At 41.4% G+C, this 14,401-nt stretch overlaps 1 protein-coding gene across 6 annotated transcripts in view; it reads right to left on the reverse strand.

Moving 5' to 3' along the window:
• Window positions 1-14,401, reverse strand: part of ZC3H11A (zinc finger CCCH-type containing 11A) — a 29,096-nt gene that overhangs the window by 5,142 nt on the left and 9,553 nt on the right. For 4 of the 6 annotated variants that reach the window (XM_058819259.1, XM_058819258.1, XM_058819260.1 and 1 more), the window contains 10 exons: window positions 13,863-13,982; window positions 10,234-10,357; window positions 8,949-9,146; window positions 8,612-8,728; window positions 7,155-7,235; window positions 6,817-6,927; window positions 6,414-6,476; window positions 6,172-6,273; window positions 4,125-4,190; window positions 1,864-2,358 (listed from right to left, as the gene is read on the reverse strand). In XM_058819259.1, coding sequence (XP_058675242.1) covers window positions 1,864-2,358; window positions 4,125-4,190; window positions 6,172-6,273; window positions 6,414-6,476; window positions 6,817-6,927; window positions 7,155-7,235; window positions 8,612-8,728; window positions 8,949-9,146; window positions 10,234-10,357; window positions 13,863-13,982 — 1,477 coding nt within the window. Of the gene's footprint in view, window positions 1-1,863; window positions 2,359-4,124; window positions 4,191-6,171; window positions 6,274-6,413; window positions 6,477-6,816; window positions 6,928-7,154; window positions 7,236-8,611; window positions 8,729-8,948; window positions 9,147-10,233; window positions 10,358-11,619; window positions 11,642-13,862; window positions 13,983-14,401 lie in introns of those variants that run through there. The other 2 variants (XM_058819263.1, XM_058819264.1) reach the window with 2 other exon arrangements.

The following is a 14,401-nucleotide window of genomic DNA, read 5'->3' on the forward strand; positions in this document are numbered from 1 at the left end:
ATTCCCAAGGGGAACCAAAATTCCCAGGTAGAAAGCAGAATTCCCAGGGGGGCAGCACAATTCCCAAGGAGGAGCAGAACCCTCAGGATGAGCAGAACTCCCAAGGGGGGAATCAGAATTCCCAAAGAGAAGCAGAACCCCCAAGGAGGAGCAGAATTCCCAGGGGGAAGCAGAATTCCCAAGGAGGAGCAGAATTCCCAGGGGGAAGCAGAATTCCCAAGGAGGAGCAGAATTCCCAAGGGGAAGCAGGATTCCCAGGGGGAAGCAGAATTCCCAAGGGGAAGCAGAATTCCCAAGGAGGAGCAGAATTCCCAGGGGGAAGCAGAATTCCCAGGGGGAAGCAGAATTCCCAAGGGGAAGCAGAATTCCCAAGGAGGAGCAGAATTCCCAGGGGGAAGCACAACTCCCAAAGGGGAGCACAACTCCCAAGAACAATCAGAATTCCCAAAAGGAAGCACAATTCCCAGGTGGAAACCACAATTCCCAGGGACAAGCAGAACTCCCCAAGGAGAATCAGAACTCCCAAGGAGGGGAAGCAGAATTGCCAAGGGACAATCACATTTCCCAAGGGACAATCCCAACTCACAGGGACAATCAGAACTCCCAGGGGACAACCAGAATTCCCAAGGAGAATCAGAACTCACAGGGACAACCAAAATTCCCAAGGACAACCAGAATTCCCAGGGGACAGTCCCAGTATTCCCAAGGGACAATCCCAACTCCTAAGGACAATCACAAGTCCCAAGTGACAACCACAACTCCCAGGGACAACCAGAACTCCCAAGAACAACCACACTTCCCAAGGGACAACCCCAGCATTCCCAAGGGACAATCCCAACTCCCATGGACAATCAGAACTCCCAAGGGACAACCAGAATTCCCAGGGGACAATCCCAGCTCACAGGGACAATCAGAACTCCCAAGAACAACCCCAACTCCCAGGGGACAACCACAACTCCCAGGGACAGTCCCAACTCAAAGGGACAATCAGAATTCCCAGGGGACAACCACAACTCACAGGGACAATCAGAACTCCCAAGGACAATCCCAGGGGACAATCCCAACATTCCCAGGGGACAATCCCAGCTCCCAAGAACAACCACACTTTCCAAGGGATAATCCCAACTCCCAAGGACAACCCCAGCTCCCAGAGGACCACCAGGGCTCCCAAGGAGAATCAGAACTCCCAAGGACAACCAGAATTCCCAGGGGACAATCCCAACTCCCAGGGGACAGTGGGACAATCCCAACTCCCAAGGGACAACCACAACTCCCAAGGAGAATCAGAATTCCCAAGGACAATCCCAATTCCCAGGGGACAATCTCAGCATTCCCAAGGACAATCCCAGCTCCCAGGGGACAATCCCAGCTCCCAAGGACAATCCCAGCTCCCAGGGGACAATCCTAGGGGACAATCCCAGCTCCCAAGGACAATCTCAGCATTCTCAAGGACAATCCCAACTCCCAGGGGACAATCCCAGCATTCCCAAGGACAATCCCAGCTCCCAGGGGACAATCCCAGGGGACAATCCCAGCATTCCCAAGGACAATCCCAACTCCCAGGGGACAATCCCAACTCCCAAGAACAACCACACTTCCCAAGGACAATCCCAGCTCCCAAGGGACAATCCTAGGGGACAATCCCATCTCCCAAGGACAATCCCAGCTCCCAGGGGACAATCCCAGGGGACAATCCCAGCATTCCCAAGGACAATCCCAGCTCCCAAGGACAATCCCAACTCCCAAGAACAACCACACTTCCCAAGGACAATCCCAGCTCCCAGGGGACAATCCCAGCTCCCAAGGACAATCCCAGCTGCCAGGGGACAACCCCAGCATTCCCAGGGGACAGTCCCTGCTCACCCAGCAGCTTGGTGACCCTCAGCAGTTTCCTGCCCCTCCCAGCAGCCTCAGCAGGGCCGGGGGCAGCCGGGACGTTCTCCCCGCTCTGCTGCAGCCTCAGCGCCTTCTCCCTCTTGATCTCCTCCAGGGTTTTGATCCGAACTTCTGCAGCTCCCCTGGCTCTGCCAGCCTCTGCCAGCTGCACCCTGCCAGCAGCTGGGGCAGGAATGTTCTGTTTCCTGGCATCTCCCTCACTCCTGGCCCTGCTGCTCAACTCCTCAGCTTTTTCCTTCTCCTCTCCCAACCTTTTGTGGTTTTTCTCCACCAAGGCTCCCATCAGGGATTTGCTGCGAGCAGCAGGGGAAGGTTTTGCTGCTGAATTTGTTTCTTCGGTTTTCCTTCCTTCTGCTGGGATTTTGGCTGGGGGTTCTCCTGCCCTCCTCTGCTTGGCTCTCTCCAGGCGGATTTCCTCCAGGGTTTTCACTCTGATCTCCTCGATGGGTTTGGCAGCTTTGTCTGAGGGCACAAAAAGCCAGGAATGAAACAGAGAGCAAGGAGAGGGGGAAAAGTGTCCAGAATTGCTCCCAGCACTGAGGGAATTGGGGATTGAGGGAATTTGGGATTGAGGGAATTGGGGATTGAGGGAATTGGGGATTGAGGGATCTCAGTGCTGCTTGGGTTGGAAGGACTTGGAGGAGCATCCAGGGACACTTTTCCCTGTCCTAGGTTGCTCCAAACAGGACTGGGACACTCCAGGGATGGGGAAAACACAAAATCTTTGGGAATGAATCAGGAGTGCTGAAATTGGGATTTTTTAATAGGATCATGGAATAGTTTGGGTTGGAAAATCCTGAGGATCATCTCATTGCCAGCCCTGCCATGGCAGGGACACTTCCCATGGTCCCAAACCCCATCCAGCCCTGGGATGGGGCAGCCACGGATTCTGTGGGAATGAATCAATTCTGAAATTGGGATTTTTTTTATGGAATCATGGAATGGTTTGGGTTGGAAGATCCTAAGGATCATCCCATTCCCAGCCCTGTCACTTCCCATGGTCCCAGGGTCCCCCAAACCCCATCCAGCCCTGGGATGGGGCAGCCACAGATTCTCTGGGAATTTGCAGGCTGGGAATGAGTCTGGAATCCTGAAATTGGGATTTTTTATGGAATCCTGGAATGGTTTGGGTTGGAAATCCTGAGGATCATCTCATTGCCAGCCCTGCCATGGCAGGGACACTTCCCATGGTCCCAAACCCCATCCAGCCCTGGGATGGGGCAGCCACGGATTCTGTGGGAATGAATCAATTCTGAAATTGGGATTTTTTAATAGGATCATGGAATGGTTTGGGTTGGAAGATCCTAAGGATGATCCCATTCAGAATGGGACCATGGGCCATGGCAGGGACACTTCCCATTGTCCCAAACCCCATCCAGCCTTGGGGACTCCAGGGATGGGGCAGCCACGGCTTCTGTGGCAATGAATCAGGAGTGCTGAAATTGGGATTTTTTAATAGGATCATGGAATGGTTTGGGTTGAAAATCCTAAGGATCATCCCATTCCCAGCCCTGTCACTTCCCATGGTCCTAGGGTCCCCCAAACCCCATCCAGCCTTGGGATGGGGCAGCCATGGATTCTGTGGGAATTTGCAGGGAATGAGTCAGGAGTCCCGAAATTGGGATATTTTTAAAGAATTATGAAATAATTTGGGTTGGAAAACCCTAAAGATCATCCCATTCCCACTCCATGCCACTTCCCATGGTCCCAGAGTGCTCCAAACCCCATCCAGCCCTGGGATGGGGCAGCCACAGATTCTGTGGGAATTTGCAGGCTGGGAATGAGTCTGGAATCCTGAAATTGGGATTTTTTTTTATGGAATCCTGGAATGGTTTGGGTTGGAAGATCCTAAGGATGATCTCATTGCCAGCCCATGCCCCATCCCATGGTCCCAGAGTGCTCCAAAGCCCATCCAGCCTTGGGAGCTCCCAGGGCAGGATTTCTTCCCAATATCCCACCCAAAGCAGCCCAGGGAATGCTGGAATGGGTTGAGTTGGAAGGGATCATCCAATCCCAAGGGCAGGGACACCTCCCACCATCCCAGGGTGTAATTTGATTAATTTTCTCCATTTTATTCTTTTTATTCACTGTCCAACCTGGCCTGGGACACTCCCAGGGATGGAGCAGCCACAGCTCCTCTGGGAATCCCATCCCAGCCCCTGGGAGTTCTTGGGAAGAAAAAAAACCCAAAAAACTGAATATTTCAATTTCAATATTTTCATTTTTACCTGTCTCAGTGCTGCTCTGCTCAGAGGGCAGCCCCAGCCTCTCCTTCAAGGACTTCAGGACTTGAACTAAAAAACAAGAGAAAAAGTTTTAAAAAGAAACCCAATTTTGGGTGGGAAATGAGACAGGAGAGCACCTCAGTGGGAATCAGAGTGATCCTGAAGCCTCAGTCAATGTGCAGAAAGAAGCAGGAGAAAGGAGGAACAGAAATCCCAAAGGGATAAAGCTGGACAGAAAATCCCAAAGGGAAAATCCCAAAGGGAAAAGCTGGACAGAAAAATCCCAACAAAAAAACTGGACAGAAAGGGAAAAGCTGGACAGAAAATCCCAGAGGGAAAAGCTGGACAGAAATCCCAATACAAAATCCCAATACAAAATCCCAAAATAAAACCCCAATACAAAATCCCTATATAAAATCCCAATACAAAACCCCAATACAAAACCCCAATACAAAACCCCAATACAAAACCCCAATACAAAACCCCAAAATAAAATCCCAATACAAAACCCCAATATAAAACCCCAATATAAAATCCCAGTACAAAATCCCAGTACAAAATCCCAGTACAAAACCCCAAAATAAAATCCCAATACAAAATCCCAAAATAAAACCCCAATATAAAATCCCAATACAAAACCCCAATATAAAATCCCAATATAAAACTCCAATATAAAACCCCAATACAAAATGTCAATATATAATCCCAATACAAAACCCCAATACAAAACCCCAATATAAAATCCCAATACAAAAACCCCAAAATAAAACTCCAATATAAAACCCCAATATAAAATCCCAATACAAAATCCCAATAAAAAACCCCAATATAAAATTCCAATACAAAACCCCAAAATAAAATCCCAAAATAAAACCCCAATACAAAATCCCTATATAAAATCCCAGTACAAAACCCCAATATAAAATCTCAATACAAAACCCCAAGATAAAATCCCAATATAAAATTCCAATATAAAACCCCAATATAAAATTCCAATACAAAATCCCAATACAAAACCCCAATACAAAACCCCAATATAAAATCCCAATACAAAACCCCAATACAAAACCCCAATACAAAACCCCAAGATAAAACCCCAATACAAAATCCCAATACAAAATCCCAATACAAAATCCCAATACAAAACCCCATTATAAAATTCTAATATAAAACCCCAATATAAAATTCCAATACAAAACCCCAATATAAAATTCCAATATAAAATCCCAGTACAAAACCCCAATATAAAATCCCAATACAAAACCCCAATACAAAACCCCAATATAAAATTCCAATACAAAACCCCAATACAAAACCCCAATATAAAATCCCAATATAAAATCCCAATATAAAATCCCAATACAAAACCCCAATATAAAACCCCAATATAAAATCCCAGTACAAAACCCCAATACAAAACCCCAAGATAAAACCCCAATATAAAATCCCAGTACAAAACCCCAATATAAAATCCCAGTATAAAATTCCAATATAAAATTCCAATATAAAACCCCAATACAAAACCCCAATACAAAACCCCAATACAAAACCCCAATACAAAACCCCAATATAAAATCCCAATATAAAATTCCAATATAAAATCCCAATATAAAATCCCAATATAAAATCCCAATACAAAACCCCAATACAAAACCCCAATATAAAATCCCAATACAAAACCCCAATATAAAATCCCAATATAAAATTCCAATATAAAATTCCAATACAAAACCCCAATACAAAACCCCAAGATAAAACCCCAATATAAAATCCCAGTACAAAATCCCAATACAAAACCCCAATATAAAATCCCAATATAAAATTCCAATATAAAACCCCAATATAAAATCCCAATACAAAACCCCAATATAAAATCCCAATATAAAATTCCAATACAAAACCCCAATATAAAACCCCAATATAAAATCCCAATACAAAACCCCAATATAAAATCCCAATACAAAACCCCAATACAAAACCCCAAGGGAACATCTGGCGCCAGCCCCCAGCGGGATCCAGCTGTTCCAGCTGTTGCAGCTGCTGCAGGTACCTGTGCCTCTCCTTGGGGCCTTCTCAGAGCTGTGCTGCAGCTCCGCCTTCCTCCCCAGCCTGTCTGCCACGCTCCTCCTCAGGGGCAGGAACGTCTTCCCACCTTTCCAAATAAACAAAAAACAGAAAAATTCCTTCAGCAAATTCCCCTGCGGGAGCTGAACCCTCCCAGGTGAATCTGGAGTTGTTTTGGGCTTTGGTTATTTGCTGGTTTTGGTGTAAATATTTCACAACAATTCTCACCCATGAGGGTTTTCCTTTTCGCCAGTCTGTCAGGAAGGTTCAGCTGGATCACAGGGTCCTCCCCTAAAACAAAAACAAAAAAAAAAATCAAATTTTTGCACCAAAAAATCTCCTTATCCCCCCAAAAAATGCCATTTTCTGGCTGCCAAACACAGGAATTAAAGAAGGATTTGGAGGGAAATTGGTTTTAATGATAAAAATTCCTGAATTAATCCCAACCTACAAAAATTCCTAATTTTCCAACGTAAAATTCAAATCAGGAAAGGCAGCAGTGAATCTCAGGATTATGAGGATAATTATCCTAATTAACCATTTTAAGATTATTAAGATAATTATCTTAATGATCAGTGATTGGATTTAGGGATTTTCTTATTTAAAAAAGGGAATTTTGGGATTTTTTTACCTTCCTTGGAGGAGAGGGTCACAGTTCTCAGCACTGTCCTGACATTTTCCTTCTCTGGCACAGGAATGTTCCTGGCTTGGAGAGGATCCACAGCCACTCCTGAAGGACCTTCTGCATAAAAAACAGCAAAAAAAATCAAAATATTTAGGATTTTTCCTCAGAATTCCAAGCAGAAAATTCACCTGCCACATACCAGCGTAGCCCTTCTAAAAAAAATTAAATTTTGTCCCATTAGGATCTCCCAATTTGAAATAAAAAAAATTAATTTCTTGTAAATTATTCAAGGGAAATCAGGATGAAGAGAAGGATAAGGAGGGATTTTAGGGATTTTAACTCACCACCTTGTTTTTTGGCTTTTTCCTTGAGTTTTTTCAGTTTGATCTCTTCCAAGGTTTTGATTCCAAAATTTAAGTTGTCATCTAAAAGCACAGAAAATTCAGGAAAATTGAGGTGAATCCTTCCCAGAATATTGGGAATAAATTCTCCCAACACTCCCCAGGAATTAAAAACCCCAGGACAGGGGGGATTTGGGATTTTGGAAAATTGGGAGATTTTTTCACCCTCCAAGGGAAAATTCACATTTTCAGCACAAAGTCAGGGAGAGGGATCAGAGATTGCTGAATTCCTTGGATCTGGATTTGCACAGTGCCTGAAGGGATTTTTTCAGGAATATTTTGTTTTTATTTTAGGAATATTTTATTTTTATTTTAGGAATATTCTGTTTATTTTAGGAACATTTTGATTTTAATTCCCAATCCCAGCCCAGGATTACCTTGCTTTGCACTGGGGTTGGGTTTCCTGGTGGGAATCACCCTCAGCCCATTGTGGGAATATTTTGGTTTTATTTCAGGAATATTTTGGTTTTATTTTATGAATATTTTGTATTTAATTCCCAATCCCAGCCCTGCATTACCTTGCTTTGCACTGGGGTTGGGTTTCCTGGTGGGAATCACCCTCAGCCCATTGTGGGAATATTTTGTTTTTATTTCAGGAATATTTTGGTTTTATTTCAGGAATATTTTACTTTTATTTTATGAATATTTTGTATTTAATTCCCAATTCTAACCCCAGGATTACCTTGCTTTGCACTGGGGTTGGGTTTCCTGGTGGAAATCACCCTCAGGAATATTTCTGGTTTTATTTTAGGAATATTTTACTTTTATTTCAGGAATATTTTGTATTTAATTCCCAATCCCAGCCCAGGATTACCTTGCTTTGCACTGGGGTTGGGTTTCCTGGTGGAAATCACCCTCAGGAATATTTTGTTTTTATTTGAGGAATATTTTTATTTCAGAAATATTTTGGTTTTATTTTATGAATATTTTGTATTTAATTCCCAATTCTAACCCCAGGATTACCTTGCTTTGCACTGGGGTTGGGTTTCCTGGTGGAAATCACCCTCAGCCCATTGTGGGAATATTTTGGTTTTATGTTAGCAATATTTTACTTTTATTTCAGGAATATTTTGTATTTAATTCCCAATTCTAACCCCAGGATTACCTTGCTTTGCACTGGGGTTGGGTTTTCTGGTGGAAATCACCCTCAGGAATATTTTTGGTTTTATTTTAGGAATATTTTACTTTTATTTCAGGACTATTTTGTATTTAATTCCCAATCCCAGCCCTGCATTACCTTGCTTTGCACTGGGGTTGGGTTTCCTGGTGGGAATCACCCTCAGCCCATTGTGGGAATATTTTGGTTTTATGTTAGCAATATTTTGTTTTTATTTCAGGAATATTTTACTTTTATTTCAGGACTATTTTGTATTTAATTCCCAATCCCAGCCCTGCATTACCTTGCTTTGCACTGGGGTTGGGTTTCCTGGTGGAAATCACCCTCAGCCCATTGTGGCTCTCTGGGGCTGGGGGCTGCACTGGGGTTTTGGTTTCTTCTCCTTCTTCAGAAAGTTGGTCTGGAAAGGAAAATCAAACCCAAAATGAAATGATTTATGTGGTTTCAATGCAATATTTTTGTTAAATTAGGGATTTCACCAACACATTTCATTTTCATATAGCTCAATATTCCAAGAACAACAAAAAAATTATCATTTTTCCGCAGCGTAAACATCGAATTTTATGGTTTCTATTTGAATTTTCAGCAGAAATCAATGAAATAAACTCCAGATTTCTCACCATCATCATCCTCATCATCATCAGCAGCGTTGATGACCACGGGGGGGTGGGTGGGGCTGGGCACATTCTCAGAATTCTCCACTTTCATCACCCCCCTGAGCTGAGGGGAGGGGTTGGACTGCACGGAGAGTTTGTTCTGCTGCAGCTGCACCAACTTCACCTCGTCCTCTGCGGCCTCTGGGGGGCTGGCAAGGGTGGCTGGAAAAGGGAAAAAAATATCCTAAATTTTATCTGAAAATGGGGGGATTTGGTAAAAAACACTGCTGGGTTCAGTTCTGTGTTCTACAGCCATGAAGGGGTTAAAGGAGAAGGGAAAAGGGAAAAGGGAAAAGGGAAAAGGGAAAAGGGAAAAGGGAAAAGGAAAGGAAAAAGGAAGGGAAAAGGAAAAGATAAAGGAAAAGGAAAAGATAAAGGAAAAGAAAAGGAAAAGGAGAAATATCCCAAATTTTATCTCAAATGGGGGAATTTGGTAAAAAACACTGCTGGGTTCAGTTCTGTGTTCTACAGCCATAAAGGGGTTAAAGGAGAAGGGAAAAAGGGGAAAAGGGGAAAAGGAAAAGGGGAAAAGGGGAAAAGGGGAAAAGGGGAAAAGGGGAAAAGGGGAAAAGGGGAAAAGGGGAAAAGGGGAAAAGGGGAAAAGGGGAAAAGGGGAAAAGGGGAAGGGAAAGGAAAAAGGAAGGGAAAAGGAAAAGGGAAAGGGAAAGGAAAAGGGAAAGGGAAAGGAAAAGGAAAAGGGAAAGGAAAAGGAAAAATATCCCAAATTTTATCTCAAATGGGGGAATTTGGTAAAAAACACTGCTGGATTCAGTTCTGTGTTCTACAGCCATAAAAGGGTTAAAGGAGAAGGGGAAGGGAAAAAGGGAAGGGAAGGGAAGGGAAGGGAAGGGAAGGGAAGGGAAAAGGGAAAGGGAAAGGGAAAGGGAAAGGAAAAGGGAAAGGGAAGGGAAAAGGGAAGGGAAAAAGGGAAAGGAAAAGGGAAAAGGGAAAAAGGAAAAGGAAAAATATCCCAAATTTTATCTCAAATGGGGGAAATTTGGTAAAAAACACTGCTGGATTCAGTTCTGTGTTCTACAGCCATAAAGGGGTTAAAGGAAAAGGGAAAAAGGGAAAAAGGGAAAAAGGGAAAAAAAAGGAAAATGGAAAGGAAAGGAAAAAGGAAAGGAAAGGAAAAAGGAAAGGAAAAAGGAAAGGAAAAAGGAAAGAGGAGGAAAGGAAAGGAAAAGAAAAAGAAATATTCACCATACATTTTTGGATATTTTGATGAAAAATGAGGTGGAAAACTCACTTTTGCTGGGGGGAAGGAAGAGCCCATCCACGTATCTGCCCTTGGTGTGGTGGAAGGCACAGTTGTGCTTCTGGCAGCCCCCAGGCTGGTTCTCCCAGTAACAGGCGATCTCACTGCGCTTTTTCTGGGCAAAAAACACAAAGAAAAACTCAATATTGGTGGGGAAAACATAAATAAAAACTGAAATATTGGTGGGGAAAATAACAAATAAAAATTGAAATATTGGTGGGGAAAATAACAAATAAAAACTGAAATATTTATGAGGAAAACATAAATAAAAACTGAAATATTGGTGGGGAAAATCACAAATAAAGACTGAAATATTGGTGGGGAAAATAACAAATAAAAACTGAAATATTGGTGGGGAAAATCACAAATAAAGACTGAAATATTGGTGGGGAAAATAACAAATAAAAACTGAAATATTGGTGGGGAAAATCACAAATAAAGACTGAAATATTGGTGGAAAAAAAAACAAATTCAAACTGAAATATTGGTGGGGAAAATCATAAATTCAAACTAAAAATATTGGTGGGGAAAGCACAAATAAAAACTGAAATATTGGTGGGGAAAATCACAAATAAATCTGAAATATTTATGGGGAAAACATAAATAAAAACTGAAATATTGGTGGGGAAAAACAGAAATTCAAACTGAAAATATTGGTGGGGAAAACACAAATAAAAACTGAAATACTGGTGGGGAAAAACATAAATTCAAACTGAAATATTGGTGGGGAAATCACAAATAAAAACTGAGATATTGGTGGGGAAAAAACATAAATTCAAACTAAAAATATTGGTGGGGAAAACATAAATAAAAACTGAAATATTGGTGGGGAAAATAACAAATAAAAATTAAAATATTGGTGGTGAAAAACAGAAATTCAAACTGAAATATTGGTGGGGAAATCACAAATAAAAACTGAAATATTGGTGGGGAAAACATAAATAAAAACTGAAATATTGGTGGGGAAAATCACAAATCCAAATTAAATATTTGTGGGAAAAACGCAAATAAAAACTGAAATATTTGTGGGAAAAAAACATAAATTCAAACTAAAAATATTGGTGGGGAAATCACAAATAAAAACTGAAATATTGGTGGGAAAAAACATAAATTCAAACGAAAAATATTGGTGGGGAAATCACAAATAAAAACTGAAATATTGGTGGGGAAAAACAGAAATTCAAACTGAAATATTGGTGGAGAAATCATAAATTCAAACTAAAATTATTGGTGGGGAAATCACAAATCCAAACTTTAAATATTGGTGGGGATAACAAAAATAAAAACTGAAATATTGGTGGGGAAAACATAAATATAAACTGAAATATTGGTGAGGAAAACACAAATTCAAACTTAAAATATTTCTGGGGTGCTCACATCGATCTCCATGTGCCTGAACCTGCAGACATTCCTGAAGCACTCCAGAATTCCCAGAGCTCAGGAGAAAAAAAATTTGGGAACAATTTCAGCTCTCAAGAACTCCAGGAGCTCAGGAGAAAAAATTCAGAAAGAATTTTAAGAGCTCAGAATAAAAAATGTGGGAAGAAATTTCATCTCTCAGCAATTCCAAGAGCTCAAGATAAAAAAAATTAGAGAAAAATTTCAGCTCTTAAGAATCCCAAGAGCTCAGAATAAAAATTTCTGAAGGATTTCAGCTCCCAGGAATTCCCAAAGCTCAGGATAAAAAATCTGGGAAGAAATTTCAGCTCTCACAAATTCCAAGAGCTCAGGATAAAAAATTCAGGAAGAATCCCAAGAGCTCAGGAGAAAAAAATTGGGAACAATTTCAGCTCTGAAAAAGTGCAAGAGTCCAGGATAAAAAATTCAGAAAGAATTTTAAGAGCTCAGGATAAAAAATGTGGGAAGAAATTTCATCTCTCAGCAATTCCAAGAGCTCAAAATAAAAAATTTAGCGAGAAATTCCAGCTCTCGAGAGTAAAAATCTGGGGAAATTTCCAGCTCTCAGGAATTCCACAAATTTTCAGGAAAATTATTTAGGGAGAAATTCCAGCTCCCAGAAATTTCTTTCCCACCACATTTAAAGCCTGAAATCTGATCAAATTTAAGCAATACCATCATGTAACACCACTGAAAAACACCTTAAAAAATGGAATTTTTTCCTTTTTCCTGCTAACAAAACCCCTATAAATTTTTGCTGGGCGAGGATATTGATCCCCTAAATGTGTGGGAGGGATTTTTGGGGTGCTCACATCGATCTCCATGTGCCTGAACCTGCAGACATTCCTGAAGCACTCCAGAATTCCCAGAGCTCAGGAGAAAAAAAATTTGGGAAAAATTTCAGCTCTCAGCAATTCCAAGAGCTCAGGATAAAAAATTCAGAAAGAATTTTAAGAGCTCAGGATAAAAAATGTGGGAAGAAATTTCATCTCTCAGCAATTCCAAGAGCTCAAGATAAAAAAAATTAGAGAAAAATTTCAGCTCTTAAGAATCCCAAGAGCTCAGAATAAAAATTTCTGAAGGATTTCAGCTCCCAGGAATTCCCAAAGCTCAGGATAAAAAATCTGGGAAGAAATTTCAGCTCTCAAGAATTCCAAGAGCTCAGGACAAAAAAATGGAGGAAAAATCCCAAGAGCTCAGGAGAAAAAATCTGGGAACAATTTCAGCTCTCAAGAACTCAGGATAAAAAATTTAGAAAGAATTTTAAGAGCTCAGGATAAAAAAATGTGGGAAGAAATTTCATCTCTCAGCAATTCCAAGAGCTCAAGATAAAAAATTTAGAGAAAAATTTCAGCTCTCAGCAATTCCAAAAGCTCAGGAAAAAAAAAAATTCAGGAAGAATTTCAGAGCTCAAAATAAAAAAATTTAGCGAGAAATTCCAGCTCTCGAGAGTAAAAATCTGGGGAAATTTCCAGCTCTCAGGAATTCCACAAATTTTCAGGAAAATTATTTAGGGAGAAATTCCAGCTCCCAGAAATTTCTTTCCCACCACATTTAAAGCCTGAAATCTGATCAAATTTAAGCAATACCATCATGTAACACCACTGAAAAACACCTTAAAAAATGGAATTTTTTCCTTTTTCCTGCTAACAAAACCCCTATAAATTTTTGCTGGGTGAGGATATTGATCCCCTAAATGTGTGGGAGGGATTTTTGGGGTGCTCACATCGATCTCCATGTGCCTGAACCTGCAGACATTCCTGAAGCACTCCAGAATTCCCAGAGCTCAGGAGAAAAAAAATTTGGGAAAAATTTCAGCTCTCAGCAATTCCAAGAGCTCAGGATAAAAAATTCAGAAAGAATTTTAAGAGCTCAGGATAAAAAATGTGGGAAGAAATTTCATCTCTCAGCAATTCCAAGAGATATAAAATTTAGCGAGAAATTCCAGCTCTCGAGAGTAAAAATCTGGGAATTCAGGAATTCCACAAATTTTCAGGATAAATCATTTAGGGAGAAATTCCAGCTCCCAGAAATTTCTTTCCCACCACATTTAAAGCCTGAAATCTGATCAAATTTAAGCAATACCATCATGTAACACCACTGAAAAACACCTTAAAAAATGGAATTTTTTCCTTTTTCCTGCTAACAAAACCCCTATAAATTTTTGCTGGGCGAGGATATTGATCCCCTAAATGTGTGGGAGGGATTTTTGGGGTGCTCACATCGATCTCCATGTGCCTGAACCTGCAGACATTCCTGAAGCAGCGCCCCTCCTGCCACAGCGTGCACACGGTCTCACTGCCCAGCGCCGCCTCGCAGTGCCGGAACGAGCACGAGTCACCCTGGGAGCACAAAAATCAGCAAAAAATGGGCTTGGGGAACATGAAACTCATTGGAATGCACAGAAATGAGGAAAAAAAAAGGGATTAAATAACAGGAATTTCACTGGGATGCAGAAAAATCGGTAAAAATGGGATTGAGGAACGGGAGTCACCCTGAAATTCACAGGAAAAAATGAGCAGGAGTCTGCCTAAAATCACAGAAATCAGCAAAAAATGGGGTTAGGGAACATGAAACTCACTGGAATGCACAGAAATGAGGGAAAAAAAAGGGATTAAATAACAGGAATTTCACTGGGACGCAGAAAAATCGGTAAAAATGGGATTGAGGAACGGGAATCGCCCTGAAATTCACAGAAAACAGCAAAAAATGGGGTTGGGGAACATGAAACTCACTGAGATTCACAGAAATGAGGGAAAAA

The sequence above is a fragment of the Ammospiza caudacuta genome, chromosome 24 (assembly GCF_027887145.1).
Source record: "Ammospiza caudacuta isolate bAmmCau1 chromosome 24, bAmmCau1.pri, whole genome shotgun sequence".
NCBI lineage: Eukaryota > Metazoa > Chordata > Aves > Passeriformes > Passerellidae > Ammospiza > Ammospiza caudacuta.